At 47.1% G+C, this 12,857-nt stretch overlaps 1 protein-coding gene across 2 annotated transcripts in view; it reads right to left on the bottom strand.

Moving 5' to 3' along the window:
• Positions 1-11,070, bottom strand: part of UBE3C (ubiquitin protein ligase E3C) — a 117,441-nt gene extending 106,371 nt beyond the window's left edge. Inside the window, exon 1 of one of the 2 annotated variants that reach the window (XM_026479227.4) lies at positions 10,598-11,070. In XM_026479227.4, the coding sequence (XP_026335012.1) occupies positions 10,598-10,663 (66 nt within the window). In that variant the 5' untranslated portion in view covers positions 10,664-11,070. Of the gene's footprint in view, positions 1-3,255; positions 3,411-10,597 lie in introns of those variants that run through there. The other variant, XM_048212792.2, reaches the window with a different exon arrangement.
• Between the last annotated feature and the right edge of the window lie 1,787 nt (positions 11,071-12,857).

The following is a 12,857-nucleotide window of genomic DNA, read 5'->3' as shown; positions in this document are numbered from 1 at the left end:
TATTTAAAATTTTCTAAGATAGACATTATAATTAGAAAAGAGCTCATTTTAAAATAAAGTATCCAAAGCAAAATGCAATAGTTTAATCCCATTACAATAAATTCTGAAAGATTTTCTTTTCTTCCATAAGAACTGAGTGGTAAATATGGCACCATTTGAATAGCAAAACCCCAGAAATAACCTAGACATATATACATATGCAGACACACAGACACACATATAAATAGGAAAGTGGTTACGTGACACAAATCACGTAGTGGAATATGACGCACCTGTGAAAACAGACCTACAGAGATACAACACTAAGGAGAAGAACAATATGTTCCCTCATTTTTATTGAAAAAGTGATGGGGGATGTGTTTATGTTTAGACTAAGTTATGAACAGACACTGAGGAAACTGGTACTAATGGGGAAATTAGGAATCTCAGTGAGGGGAAGGTTTCATTATAAACCCTCTAGATGGATTTCACTTTTTATAATTTTTTTCAATTAAGAAAAAAAAGTTAACATTGTTTCAAAGGCCCCTGTCTGGAGATTGGAAATGGAAACATTATTAAAGCAAGGAAGATCAGTGATAATTCAGTTTGACTTTCTCATTATCAAGAATTACGACTTTCATATTACAAGATGTGATAAAGAGAAGCCCAGAAAAGATAAGTAACTAAGTTGCAGACAGTTGGTTATGGAGATAAACATTTCTTCCAGTTTTTACTGTACTTTTTACAATTTCACATTTTGTAGTGAAGATGTGATACGAATCTTGCTGTTTGCCAACACACTAGAGTTTACTAATGTTCCTTAAAAACATTAGAGCATTAAAACTTCACTGTAAGAAAAATTAGTTCAAAAAGATGTAGGAATTTATCAGAGCCACCTTCTCAGTGCCTGCAGGCCATGTTCCTCGACTTCCCCCAGGCTAAAGGGGAGCGTAAGTAAAGCGGGAGACAGACGCGAGACGTGCAGGCTACACGACATAGCAGAGCATCGTGGAGAGCGGACCAGGGCTCCTGAGCTTGGTAGTTTTCACACAAGTTCTGGACTCGCTGGGCTCTGATCTCTCCCTTGGAAGGATGTGGCACGGAGTGGGGATGCCTCCAGGAGTCACAGAGAAATGAGAGGGCATAACAAGCCAAACACCCTGTGGGAGGACAGATACGGATGACAGCCGCCTATGGCTACAAGGAGAGAAAAGGGACTCCCTGGAGACAAAAATGTCCTCAGAGGCTGACAGCAAGGCAAAGATGTGCAGGCAGCACTTAACCACCCCGCCCAGGGAACAGACCTCAATACAATTTTTCTAGAGAACAAAGCACATCAGAAGCCTTTACAATGCGCATACTTTGACCAAGCAATTCAACTTCCTTAATTGATCCTAAAAAACAATTATAAATTGTTGGCTCTAAAGATGTTCACAATAAAATTTAAAAAAACCTAAACCTCCAAAAATAAAGCATAAATATATATACTTCATACAAAGTTTATGCAATGAGCATGTATAGTAATTTTTAAAAATTAAACAAAATTTTAATTTTAGAAAACAGATTGAATGAATTGACTCTCAGCTTTGGGATAACATAGAGTCAGAAGCAAGATAGAGAGGAATGGCTGGAGGAAAAAAAAAAGCCTCAAAATCAAACCTCATACGTAAGGCATGCGGTCCTCCGATGAGCCCTGCTTTCTCACACTCTGCCTCTGCTCGTTCCCTCAGTAATGACTGCTGTCTGATGGTGAGTGTGGCCACCCGTAAATGGACATACATACGGGCTTTCTGCTCACCAGGCCCTGAACGCATGCCCATTTCTCTGCTCTTTCTATAGATGTTGGCATCCCTCAGTTTTGTTCTGAGCCTACGAGTCTTCTCAGAGGACCACTTGCCAAGGATTCCGGTGCATCTCACAATTGTGACCATGTACTGATGGACTCCCAGCCTCTACCCAAAGGTCCAGACCAGCGCTTCCTGAACACCCCCAAGCATCTCACATTGCACAGTCCCCTAGGAATGGAACATCGTCTTGGTTCCCGGAGTCACTATCCACACTGGTAACCCCAAACACCTGAGTGACCCTCTCACTGCAGAGCTCATCAATTCTGCCCCCTCAACAGCTCCTGATTCCTCTCCACTCGGGCCCGCCGCTTTGCTTTTAGGCCCTCGTTACTCATCTGCACAACTGCAGCTGTCTCTCACCTGGTTTGCAACCACCTGCACTGCCCCACACTCAACTCTCCCAAAACCTCACTTCACTGCTTAAAATCCTTCACTGGCTCACCAGTGCGCCTGGATATGCCGAGTGTGACCCCCAGAACCCTTTATGATCTGGCCTCCGAGTGTCTCTCCCCAGCCTTCTCTTCTCCTACCCTGACTCCAGCCATGTTGAACGATCTGTAGGTGATTACCACTCCTGTTCCTTCTCACTGATGGCAACAATGTTCATACATAAACAGTAGAAAGAAACCCAGTCCAGCACACAAAAGCCTATGGCACTAACCTTATACCATTTGCCTGGGGTTCTGGCAATAGGATACAAACAGTACTAGAAGAAAAGGAAAACAAGCTTCCTCCCTTCATTCTGGTATAGGACTGTCTAAAAAAATCCCCAATGACCAAAAATTTACTGTGATACTCTCCTACTTCGCTCACCTCTCTTCCATATCCACACGTGTCTGCCTCCTGTCCTACAATTCTAATGGCGACAACCCAAAGACACTCATTCCAAAATTATCTATTCCCCCGGCCCAAATGTATAACCCCCCTTTTCTCCAAGGGTGGTTGGATTAAAGAGGTAAATGACCTAAGTAAATTCACATCGCTGCAAATAAAGGACATCTACTTAAGTTTCCTAGGCAGAGAGCTACAAAGTTTTCTCCGAGTAAACGCACTTACAACTTAGCTAAAACGGATACCCTCCTGTGGTGCTTTTAGGGCATTTCCACGAAGTCGGGAACGTCCGGGTGGTGCAGCTGGTTGAGCCACCGACTCTTGATTTCACCTCAGGTCATGATCTCAGGGTCGTGAGATTGAGCCTGTGTCAGAAGTCTGCTGAGATTCACCCTCTCCCTCTGCCCCTCCCCCACAAAACTGAGTGAGATGATGAGACTGTACCACTTTAAGCCGCCATGACGCTGGAATAGAGAACATTTTCTTCATTTGCTGGAAATTAAGAAAGTGGTAAAGTAGATATCACGACTGTCTTGTTTGTTGTTGTTGTTTTAAGATTTTAAGTAATCTCTATGCCCAACGTGGTGCTCAAACTTACAACTCTGAGATCAAAGTTGCATGCGTGGGGCGCCCGGGGGCTCAGTTGGTGCAGTGTCTGCCTTCAGGTCATGATCTCAGAGTCCTGGGATCGAGTCCCGCATCGGGCTCCCTGCTCAGTGGAGAGTCTGCTTCTCCCTCACTCGTGCTCTCTCTCTAAGATGAATAAATAAAACTCATTAAACAAACAAAAACAAAGTCACATGCTCTCCTGAGTGTGCCAGCCAGGTGCCCCAACATCATGATTGTTTAGATTAGTATCATTTAAATGCTAACTGCAGCACTGTTTTGTAATCTGCTTATTTTCATAAACAACGAATCATTTCAATAAATATAGATATTAATAAGCAAAAATCATGACCACTTTCAATGGTTGTACAGGGGTGCCTGGGTGGCGCAGTTGTTAAGCGTCTGCCTTCGGCTCAGGGTGTGATCCCGGCGTCCTGGGATCGAGCCCCGCATCAGGCTCCTCTGCTGGGAGCCTGCTTCTTCCTCTCCCACTCCCCCTGCCTGTGTTCCCTCTCTCGCTGGCTGTCTCTATCTCCATCAAATAAATAAATAAAACCTTTTTAAAAAATAAAAATTAAAAAAAATAAAAATAAATGGTTGTACAGTATTCCACTACACTGTTACATTACCATTTGCTTACCACATTCCCTATCGTCAGACACGTAGGTTGTTTTAAATCTGTACTATGATGACTATCGCCACAACCATCATTCCCCTACATCTTTCCTACGCACCTGTCAAATTAGTTCCTTAGCATAAATTTCTAAATGTACAACTACTGGATTAGAGAAGATGTACCTTATTAACACTTTTTTTTTTTAAGGTTTTTTATTTATTTATGTAACAGAGAGACAGCCAGCGAGAGAGGGAACATGACAGGGGAGTGGGAGAGGAAGAAGCAGGCTCCCAGCGGAGGAGCCCAATGTGGGACTTGATCCTGGAACGCCGGGATCACGCCCTGAACGCAAGGCAGACGCTTAACGACTGCGCTACCCAGGCGCCCCCTTATTAAGACTTTTGACGCTAAACTGCCTCCCCTTCCCTGCCAAGTAGGCTGTGCCAATTTACATCAACGGGCATGTCCATCTTTAACCTGGTTACCACGGAAGGCAACGGACTATATGGAGACAAGCCAACGAAGAAAGTTCCTGCTCCTGCCTTCCTGTTGACAAACGGCGAAAGTAAAGGAAGGCGTGAAGAGGCCGTGGCTGGAGAACAGGAACATGTAGAAAGCAGCTACTCTTACAGGGGCATAAAATAAAGGTCACTGTCGAAGAATAAGATGTCTAACTTCCAAACTTCTAGCTGTTTGCATTCTATAAAAGCTATAAGAATAAAAGGAAAATCACAGAAGAAAACTCCCTATTGCATTTGCAATAAACTCTTTTCAGGCTCTTGTGCACTCCTATGACACTTCCTATGTGTTACCTTAGTTCAGAGACTCAGTGGGCAATTAAGTCCCTAACCAAGAAAATCAGCGTAAGTGTGAACAGCCAGGCAGGGACTGGTGAGGCAAGCTAGGTACCTGGGGAACAAGATTTAAGGAGGTGCTTGCTCTCAGGGCGGTGCTGATGGAGGGCCAGCCATGAGAGTAAGGGCCCCCTTAAGCCCTGCAGTTGTACAACTTGAGTGAGTACCTCCCTGAATTCCGTGCCCTACGTGCCTTGAGTGCCTCACCGCAGGCCCTGATCACAAGTACAAAGGGAATTAGACAGTCTCAGCCCTTCCATTCTGCTTGATTCCCCTAAGAACCAGATCAAGAATTCCTGACCTTAGCTGCTACAGGGAACTACAGTGGTTTGGTTCCATATATAAAGGCTACCAACAGTTATGTTCAAAAGAACAGAAGTGGTACTGCTGGATAAAACAGTAATGTAATAATACCAGTCCTGACAGAAAATTAACATTTTAAAATCTGATCTCAGAAAACATTTTTACTTAATGCCAGATCTGTAAGAGTTTTACCTTCCACTGCAACGTACACAGAGTAGCAATGATAACGCATATACCAAGTGCCAACTTTAAAAAAAAAAAAAAAAAAGCATGGAGTGGCGCCTGGGTGGCTCAGTCAGTGAAGCATCCGACTCAGTCTGAGCTCAGGTCTTGATCTCAAGGTCATGAGTTCAAGCCCTGCACTGGCCTCCACACTGGGCGCAGAGCCCACTGAAAGTAAAAAGAAAACCACCCAATTAAAAAATGGGCAAAAGCTAACATACACAGACGGCAAATAAGCATATGAAAAAAGACTCCACACCATGTGTCATCAAGGAAGCGCAAATTAAAATGATGAGATACTACCACATACCTGCGAGAATGACCAAAATCCAGAACGCTGGTGCCACCAAGCGCTGGCAAGGGTGTGGGGCAGCAGGACTGCTCACTCCCTGCCGGCGGCAGGGCAAGATGAAGCAGCCGCGTTGGAGGACAGTTCTGCAGTTTTGTTTTTAAAGATTTATTTATTTATCACAGCGAGAGAGTGTGTGCGCACATGGGGGGAGGGGCAGAGAGAGGGACAGAAGTAGAATCCCCACTGAGCGAGGGGCTCGCTCTCAGGACACTGACATCATGACCTGAGCTGAAACCAAGAGTCAGTTAACCCACTGAGCCCCCCAGGAGCCCCCAGTTCTGCAGTTTCTTATAAAACCAAACACTCCTACCATATAATGCATGGGAGTCTGGGGGAGGATGAGTCAGTAAAGGAGGGAGGATTTTTAGGGCAATAAGCTATTCTGTATGGTACTCTAGGGTGGATAATATGTCATTATATATTTGTTAAAACTCATAGAAAATACGACACAAAGAGTGAACGTTAACGTATCAATATTGGTTTATCAGTTATGACAAATGAACCACACTAATGCAAGAGGCTAATAACGGGAAATGTGAGGTAGAGGAGAGGGGGCAAAAGTGAAATCTGTACGATCTCCTTGACTTTCTTCTATAAAACTCTAAAAAATAAATTCTTATTTTTTCTAAAGCAATGGACAAACATTAAAGAAATATTATTTCTACTGCCACTCTTCCTCAACTTTCTACGTAAAGTTGGAAAAGAAATTTTAATTTCCTTCCTCCTATCTATAAACTTTTCCAGGTGCGTCTGAGTGGCTCAGTCAGTTAAGCGTCTGCCTTCGTCTCAGGTCATGATGTCAAGGTCCTGGGTCCGAGTCCCACATCGGTCCCCCCGCTCAGCGGGGAGTCTGCTTCTCCCTCTGCCCCTCCCCACTGCTTGGGCACTTTCTCTCTGACAAATAAATAAAACCTTTAAAAGTAACAAAATAAACTTTTCCATATCCACATCCATTTCTTCCCTGTAAATCTCAAAATATTTTTCTCTTCTGCTCACACCTCATTCTTCCCACTTCCTTCCCCAAGGACTCCGAAAGCTCTGCAGTTCCTCCCCCTCCACCTGCTCCTTCCCCAGTCTGTAACCTGCTCAAGTTTCTCCCATCCCCCCCCCAAAACAAAACCTTCCTTAGACCCTGAATGCAACCTTCTTCAGGTCCCTTTCAAAAAAGATCTAGCCACTTTCTGACTTCTCATTCATTCCCTGATGTACTGCAATCTGACTTCCAAGTGCTACTACCCTGGACTATTGCCCCAAAAGTCACCCCGGGCTTCATATTTGTTAGTGTTTCCTCACTGCACCCCTGCAGCACCTGGCACCGTGGTCACTTCCCCCTCCCCGCCCCAGTCCCACGCCAGGTGTTATTCTCTCCTAAGTATTCTCCTCACTTATTAGATGTTAAAATACCCCACGAGCCATACACCATCCCAAACTCCAGTCCTTCCCCTAGGGACTTCTTTCTGAGTCACCTATCTGTTGGTAACTACCAAAACTGTAGGTTTAGCCAGAGTTCTCCCTCATTTCACACATGTACAATCAATAGCCTATTACACAGCTCTACCTATGTCCACAAAAACCTAGACACTCCATTCAACAAGCACTTCCCCCCTTGGAGAATCCACTCCCTACAACGCATACATCTAGACTGCTCTATTTGTACCAAAGATTCCAAGCCCCGTCCCAGACTCAGCTCATCAGGTGGGAAGCTGACCCAGTCCAAACAGATGTCCTCTCCTGAGAAATGGATTTGAGATCCAACAGTCTCAGCAGGACACCTCAACTAGGAAATCATACACTGCCAAGGTCATGTGCAAGTAAAAGGGAGAAAGCCAGTCAGCAGAGAGCCAAGAAGGAAGGAGACTGTGCAGCTCAAAGACAAAAACCACAAGTAACCACCTTGGTGTTGATGACTTGGTATCTGGGTATGTTTCCGTCCTTACATTCTTTGAGATACCATCACATTCTTCCCATACACTTTCCCCCTGCCACTAAGCAATTTTCAGTGGATTCTATACTTGCAATTGAATGGCCCCTAAGATATTCTTCTCTGCACTGTAAGAAAGGGGGAAAAAACAACATGTCCATGAACTATGTCATGCCACCAAGGTGTACCCTGATTTCAAAAATATTAAAAAGTAGGCAACTGTGTAACTCAGAACCAGTGGAATCTAGTCTATATTTACTCCAAGTATACTCTTCCACCCATCTAGAATACCTTTCTTGTTTCCCACTATTCTATCCATTCTTCAAGACTAAGCCCCAACCACCTCTACCCTTTCCTGGACCAGCCCCAATAGAAATCTAGAATGTAGTAACTATTCAATACTGTTATTTGATTTCTAATTGTTTAAGTCTTATCTCTCCAACGAGATTATAATGAGGGCATGGAATATCCTTATTATGTTTTAGATGCTACACAGAGCCTTTACAAATAAATGCTAAATATATTCATTTAATTTGGGGGAAAAATATGTATTCAAAAGGTAGCTATATTCAGTTTTCCACCAAGCTCAAGAAGGGAGGGAAAATTACAAATAATTTAATACATGAAGGAAAGACCATTAAAACCTTTGCCTTTTAAATGAGGGTAAGGAATTACATTGTAGCCAAAGAGAATTAAGGAAAATATGCATTTGTAGGTGCTCAACAATTTTGCCAGGAAACAAAATTAAAACTATAACTACAATGAAACTACATCCCCACCAGAACTGTCAAAATTAAAAGGGCTGACAACAAGAAATGTTGAAAGGAAGTGAGGCCACACTCTCAGACACCACGGGTATGCGCACTAGAGCCAAGTGTATGTATAACCCGGCACAGGAGCAGTGTGCCCTCCAGAAGACACCATACAACAGAACGCATCAACTGCTGTTTTCATACAATGCAACAAAACAAGGAGAATGGACTCCACCTCTCAGAATGTGGACTCAAAAAACAGAAACAAACTGTATGTGACTCCATTCACATTTGGGAGAAGGAATACTGAATGGAAGCGAATAGGGAGCCTATGGAATGCTGGGAATGTTATTTGATTGGCGGGGGGTGGTCACAAGGGTGCAGTCATTCCTAAAGATCCTTCCAGCTGAACCTGCAGCTGATTCCTCACCCAGATTCCAGGCCAGTGCACCCATCCCCCAGCCCCTGTGTGTTAACTACTGTTGGCTCCTTAGTGCTACCTTCCCAGGATAACTGCCCTCAGCCAAGGGCCAGCAGTGTCACACTCCCACTCTCACCCAAGGGGTGACCTGCGGCCAAACACCAACTGATGGGGGGGGGGTTACAAAATTCTAGCCCCCTTACCTCAAGAAGGGACAGTTCCCCAGTTCTTAAGTGGGATTGGGCTACAGATAAACTCCAAGCAAGAAGACCCCTTCCCCACCCACCACCCCCGCCCCTCTCCTTTTCCCTCGTTAATTTCATTTGCACCAACGTCACCTCCTCAAGCTCTTTTAGGGACACGACCGAAGACACATACACTTAATGTTTAGTCTATACCTCAAAAAAGAAAAAAAAAAAGAAAAGAAAAATTGTTTTGCACAGCTAAACAGCAAGATGTGTAATCTCCCCGAGATTCTGATCAATAGATAAGAATTTCCTCAGACCAGAGATGTGTGACTAGTTGAGAAAACAGCACCCGAGCAGGGCATGCAGGGGCACTTCTGTCTATGAGGAAAGTCACGAGAAGTGCCATGGATTCTGAGGTGGTGACCTGCCACCAGCCTGCTTGTGCATGTGCAATTATTCATCTGCTCGCTACCTCACCTGTACCCTACAACTGCCTGGCGGTGCCCCAAGGCCTCTTCTACCATCCAAGGGCAGAAACTCCTCTATCTCATTTGTAATTTTCATGACTACCCAAACTACTGAATGTTGCCCATGCCAACCCTGCCATACCTATGCAGTACCTAGTTCTAATACCTAGTTCCGCAGCCAGCTACCTTCAACAAATCACCATCATGCAAAACTCAAGGCTTGAAAACTATCAGCACAGTTCTCTACCAACTCCCTACTGGGTTCCCTTCCTCTAACCTAGGAAACCACCACATACACGCACACACACACACACACACACACACACACCCTGAGCACAAAAAAAAAGGATGTTCCTACTTGAATTTGAGCACCCACCGAGGATTATATGCCAACCCAGTTATTTAAGTGTAACCTACAGAGGTTACTAATAAAGAAGCAAAAAATAATATACAAAGCATTTAAAAGACATTTAAAAAAATTCTTTAGTGAACAATCAACTAACTAGATTCACTTAAACTTTTCAAACACGGTAAGCACGCAGACCACACTTTTATTTTTAACCTGACAACATCCAAACAGGCAGAAAAGGCACCCATGAACCAGGACAGCGGAGAAGGGGCGAGAAACAGGTGAAGGAAGCAACGCCAGCCCTGAACTATTTATGAGCAAAACCCTCAATCAATAGATGCCAGTATTAAGAGAGGACAGCAGACAGCCCGCAGCCCGTTCCCCCTTATTCTACACAATTAGAATAGTACAGGACCGAGCCTAACAGAAAACGGTCCTAGAGGCTCTCCAGCAATGTTTCCTGAAAGCTGGTGAAGAATAACCTAATAGCGCTGGATTCAAACACATGGCCGGTTATGAGTTCTGCCTCAATTTCAGAGATCGCTGACATTACCAAACACATCCGTTCACTTTGTACAACAGAAAATACTCTCTGGGGAGTCATCTAAGAGCAACCGCTCTGCGACGTCAAGGATGATCAAGTATCTAGAATCCATGTCTGAAAAAGAAACATTCGTCTTAGCCCGAAATTGGAAAGGCTGTGCACCTTCCGCAGCCCTGCAGTTTCTGGAACGAAGGGGTCAGACGACTGCCGAGGCCGGCCCACGACCCTGTTCTTCGCCAGCCCCGCTACAGAGCTTCAGAGGCAGGTGGCCGCCCCGGCCGGACCCCCGCCCGCCGCCGCTCGCCCGCGAGGGCCTGAGGCGCCGCACACACAGGCCGCTCTTACCTTCCTGCTGGCGCCTCCGAGGGACACCTTGGGCCTCGTTTTGAAATCCCCTTCAAAACTAAACATCTTTACAGCTTATCCCATCTGGGAGGAGCCCCCGACCCTGAGAGCAGCGGGGCGGGCGGGGCGGGCCCCCGGGGGGAGGGGCCTCCGACGGGGAGGGGTCTCTCGCGGGGAGGGGTCTGCCCAGAGGAGGGGTCTCCTGCGAGTAGGACTACGCCGCACCGAGGAGCGACCCCGAGCCCGAGCCCGAGCCCAAGCCCGAGCCCAAGCCCGAGCCCGAGCCCGCCCTGGGGACTCTGCCCGCCCGGCCTGCCCTCGAGGGAGGGGGGGAGGTGGCGACACTGGGGGGGTGGCTCCTCCTCACCTCCCCCCTCATCCACGCCTCCCCACTGCTCCGGCCGAGGCCGAGGGCGCCGGCAGGGCCGCGGACCCCGCACTTGCACCGAGAGCAGCCACCGGGAGGAAAGATGGCCGCCGGCCGGGGCTGGCGTGCGCGGTCCCGCTGGCGCGCGCGCGCCCGACGCCGACGCCTCGACCCTGCACCCCGCGGGCCGCCAGCGTGCGCGCGCCCGACGCCGACGCCGCGGCGCTCCCCGGAGCCCCACCAGCGTGCGCGCGCGAGCCCGCCATCGGCGCCGCGGCGCTCCCCGGAGCCGGCCAGCGTGCGCGCGCCCGTCGCTGGCGCGCTGGAGCGTGGGAAGGCTCCGTGTTGACCCGGCTCTGCGGCCGGGCCGCGTACGGAGCCCGGGCCGGGCCGGGCCAACACCCCGGGTGAGGGGCGGGGGGCAGCGCCGGCACCTGCTCCCCGGAGCTGGACGCGCATGTGCGCTTTTCCCGGCAGCGGGCTGGCCAATTTGAGTGCCATGCCAGACCGGGCTGATGTGAGACCGAAGGGCGCGGCCGCACTAGACCCCGGATGCCTGTAAGGGGGCATGCATTCCACGTGGGACCAAGTTCGTACCTCTGTGCGCATGGCGCACGCGCGCACCGTGCACAGAAAATACATACCGCGTGCATGCCACGTACACAGCACACGGGCATGAGTGTACATCCTCTGTGCGCGACCGCAGCCCAGGCTGCACACGCTCGTATCTGCCGTCACGGTGTGGCGTGCCCGGTCTCTCTAACGCTACTTAGACAGCTCTGAGCGCATGTCACAAACACGGTAGTGGGTTTCCTTCTCAGTTTGAAAAATCCTGCCATGTGCGCGCACGCGGTATGAACGAGGTCACAGCACGGAGAGTTTTTATCATAAATCAGCATCAAAGAACTTGGGTAGCCACCGGGAGAGGACTCGCTCCTTAGCAGTGAATAGATACAGCTACTTGGAGACGTCAAGAAATCCTAGATTTAACAAAGACATTCAACTTTCACCAGCCCTGAAATTTTCCAGATTTTGTAAATAGAGCATCATGCTTTTCTTTAACCCGTCAGATGAGCAAAGATTAAAAGTATTGGCGGTATCCAGTATGTGCCCTCAGTAAGTGACTCTGCTCAGAGTTCTCAGATTTGGCCTCAAATAAGCCCTCTCAAGGTCTAGACCAGAGGTGAGGAACAGGGTAGCCCAATTGCCCGAACACCAAGCCTACTGATGCCTCCAGCATCAGCTCTGCTGGGAATTACGGTGTGTGGCCTCCATCTGCTGGGTATTTTTCAAATGTTTTGATTGACTAGGACCGTGGGCAGGGAAGAGGGTTCTATTTTTTAAAAATCCCAGCATTGCTGTCCCCTCCTTTGGTCTTAGGTTCCGCCAGCCCCTGGTGGTTTGAACACTACTACACTGGTTTATCAGGTGGCCCCTTGCGTGAGCCAAGTACTTCCCTTGGTGCTCTGCTAAAGAATTAGTCATCTGTCCCCATGCTGGAGGAAAAAATGGCTTATCAAAATAGGATTCCTCCGAAAGATTTTCAAAGATTTTTTAAAAATACTTTAAGTAAAAAGTTTCAAGCTTAATAATGCAGAATATAAAATGGTATAATTGGTTCCCTTTATCCATCACCTGGCTTGGGGGATTATCACCTCATGGCCATGCTGGTGTAATTCCTGTCCCATCCATTAACCACTCTCCCCATTATTGTGAAGCGAATTCTACACATCATCTCATGTAAATGTGTCAGTATGTATCTCTTAGAAAGGGGGGAATTGTTTTTGAAGACATCATTCTATCATTATCGCCCTGCAAAAACTAACAATAATTTTCAAGGATAAATTGGGAATAAAAGATTCCCCACCACAGGTGCTGAGCCTAGAGCCTAAT

The sequence above is a fragment of the Ursus arctos genome, unplaced genomic scaffold (assembly GCF_023065955.2).
Source record: "Ursus arctos isolate Adak ecotype North America unplaced genomic scaffold, UrsArc2.0 scaffold_3, whole genome shotgun sequence".
NCBI classification, from domain to species: domain Eukaryota; kingdom Metazoa; phylum Chordata; class Mammalia; order Carnivora; family Ursidae; genus Ursus; species Ursus arctos.
The sequence above is the reverse complement of the archived record's forward strand: the minus strand, read 5'-3'. Positions and strand labels throughout refer to the sequence as shown.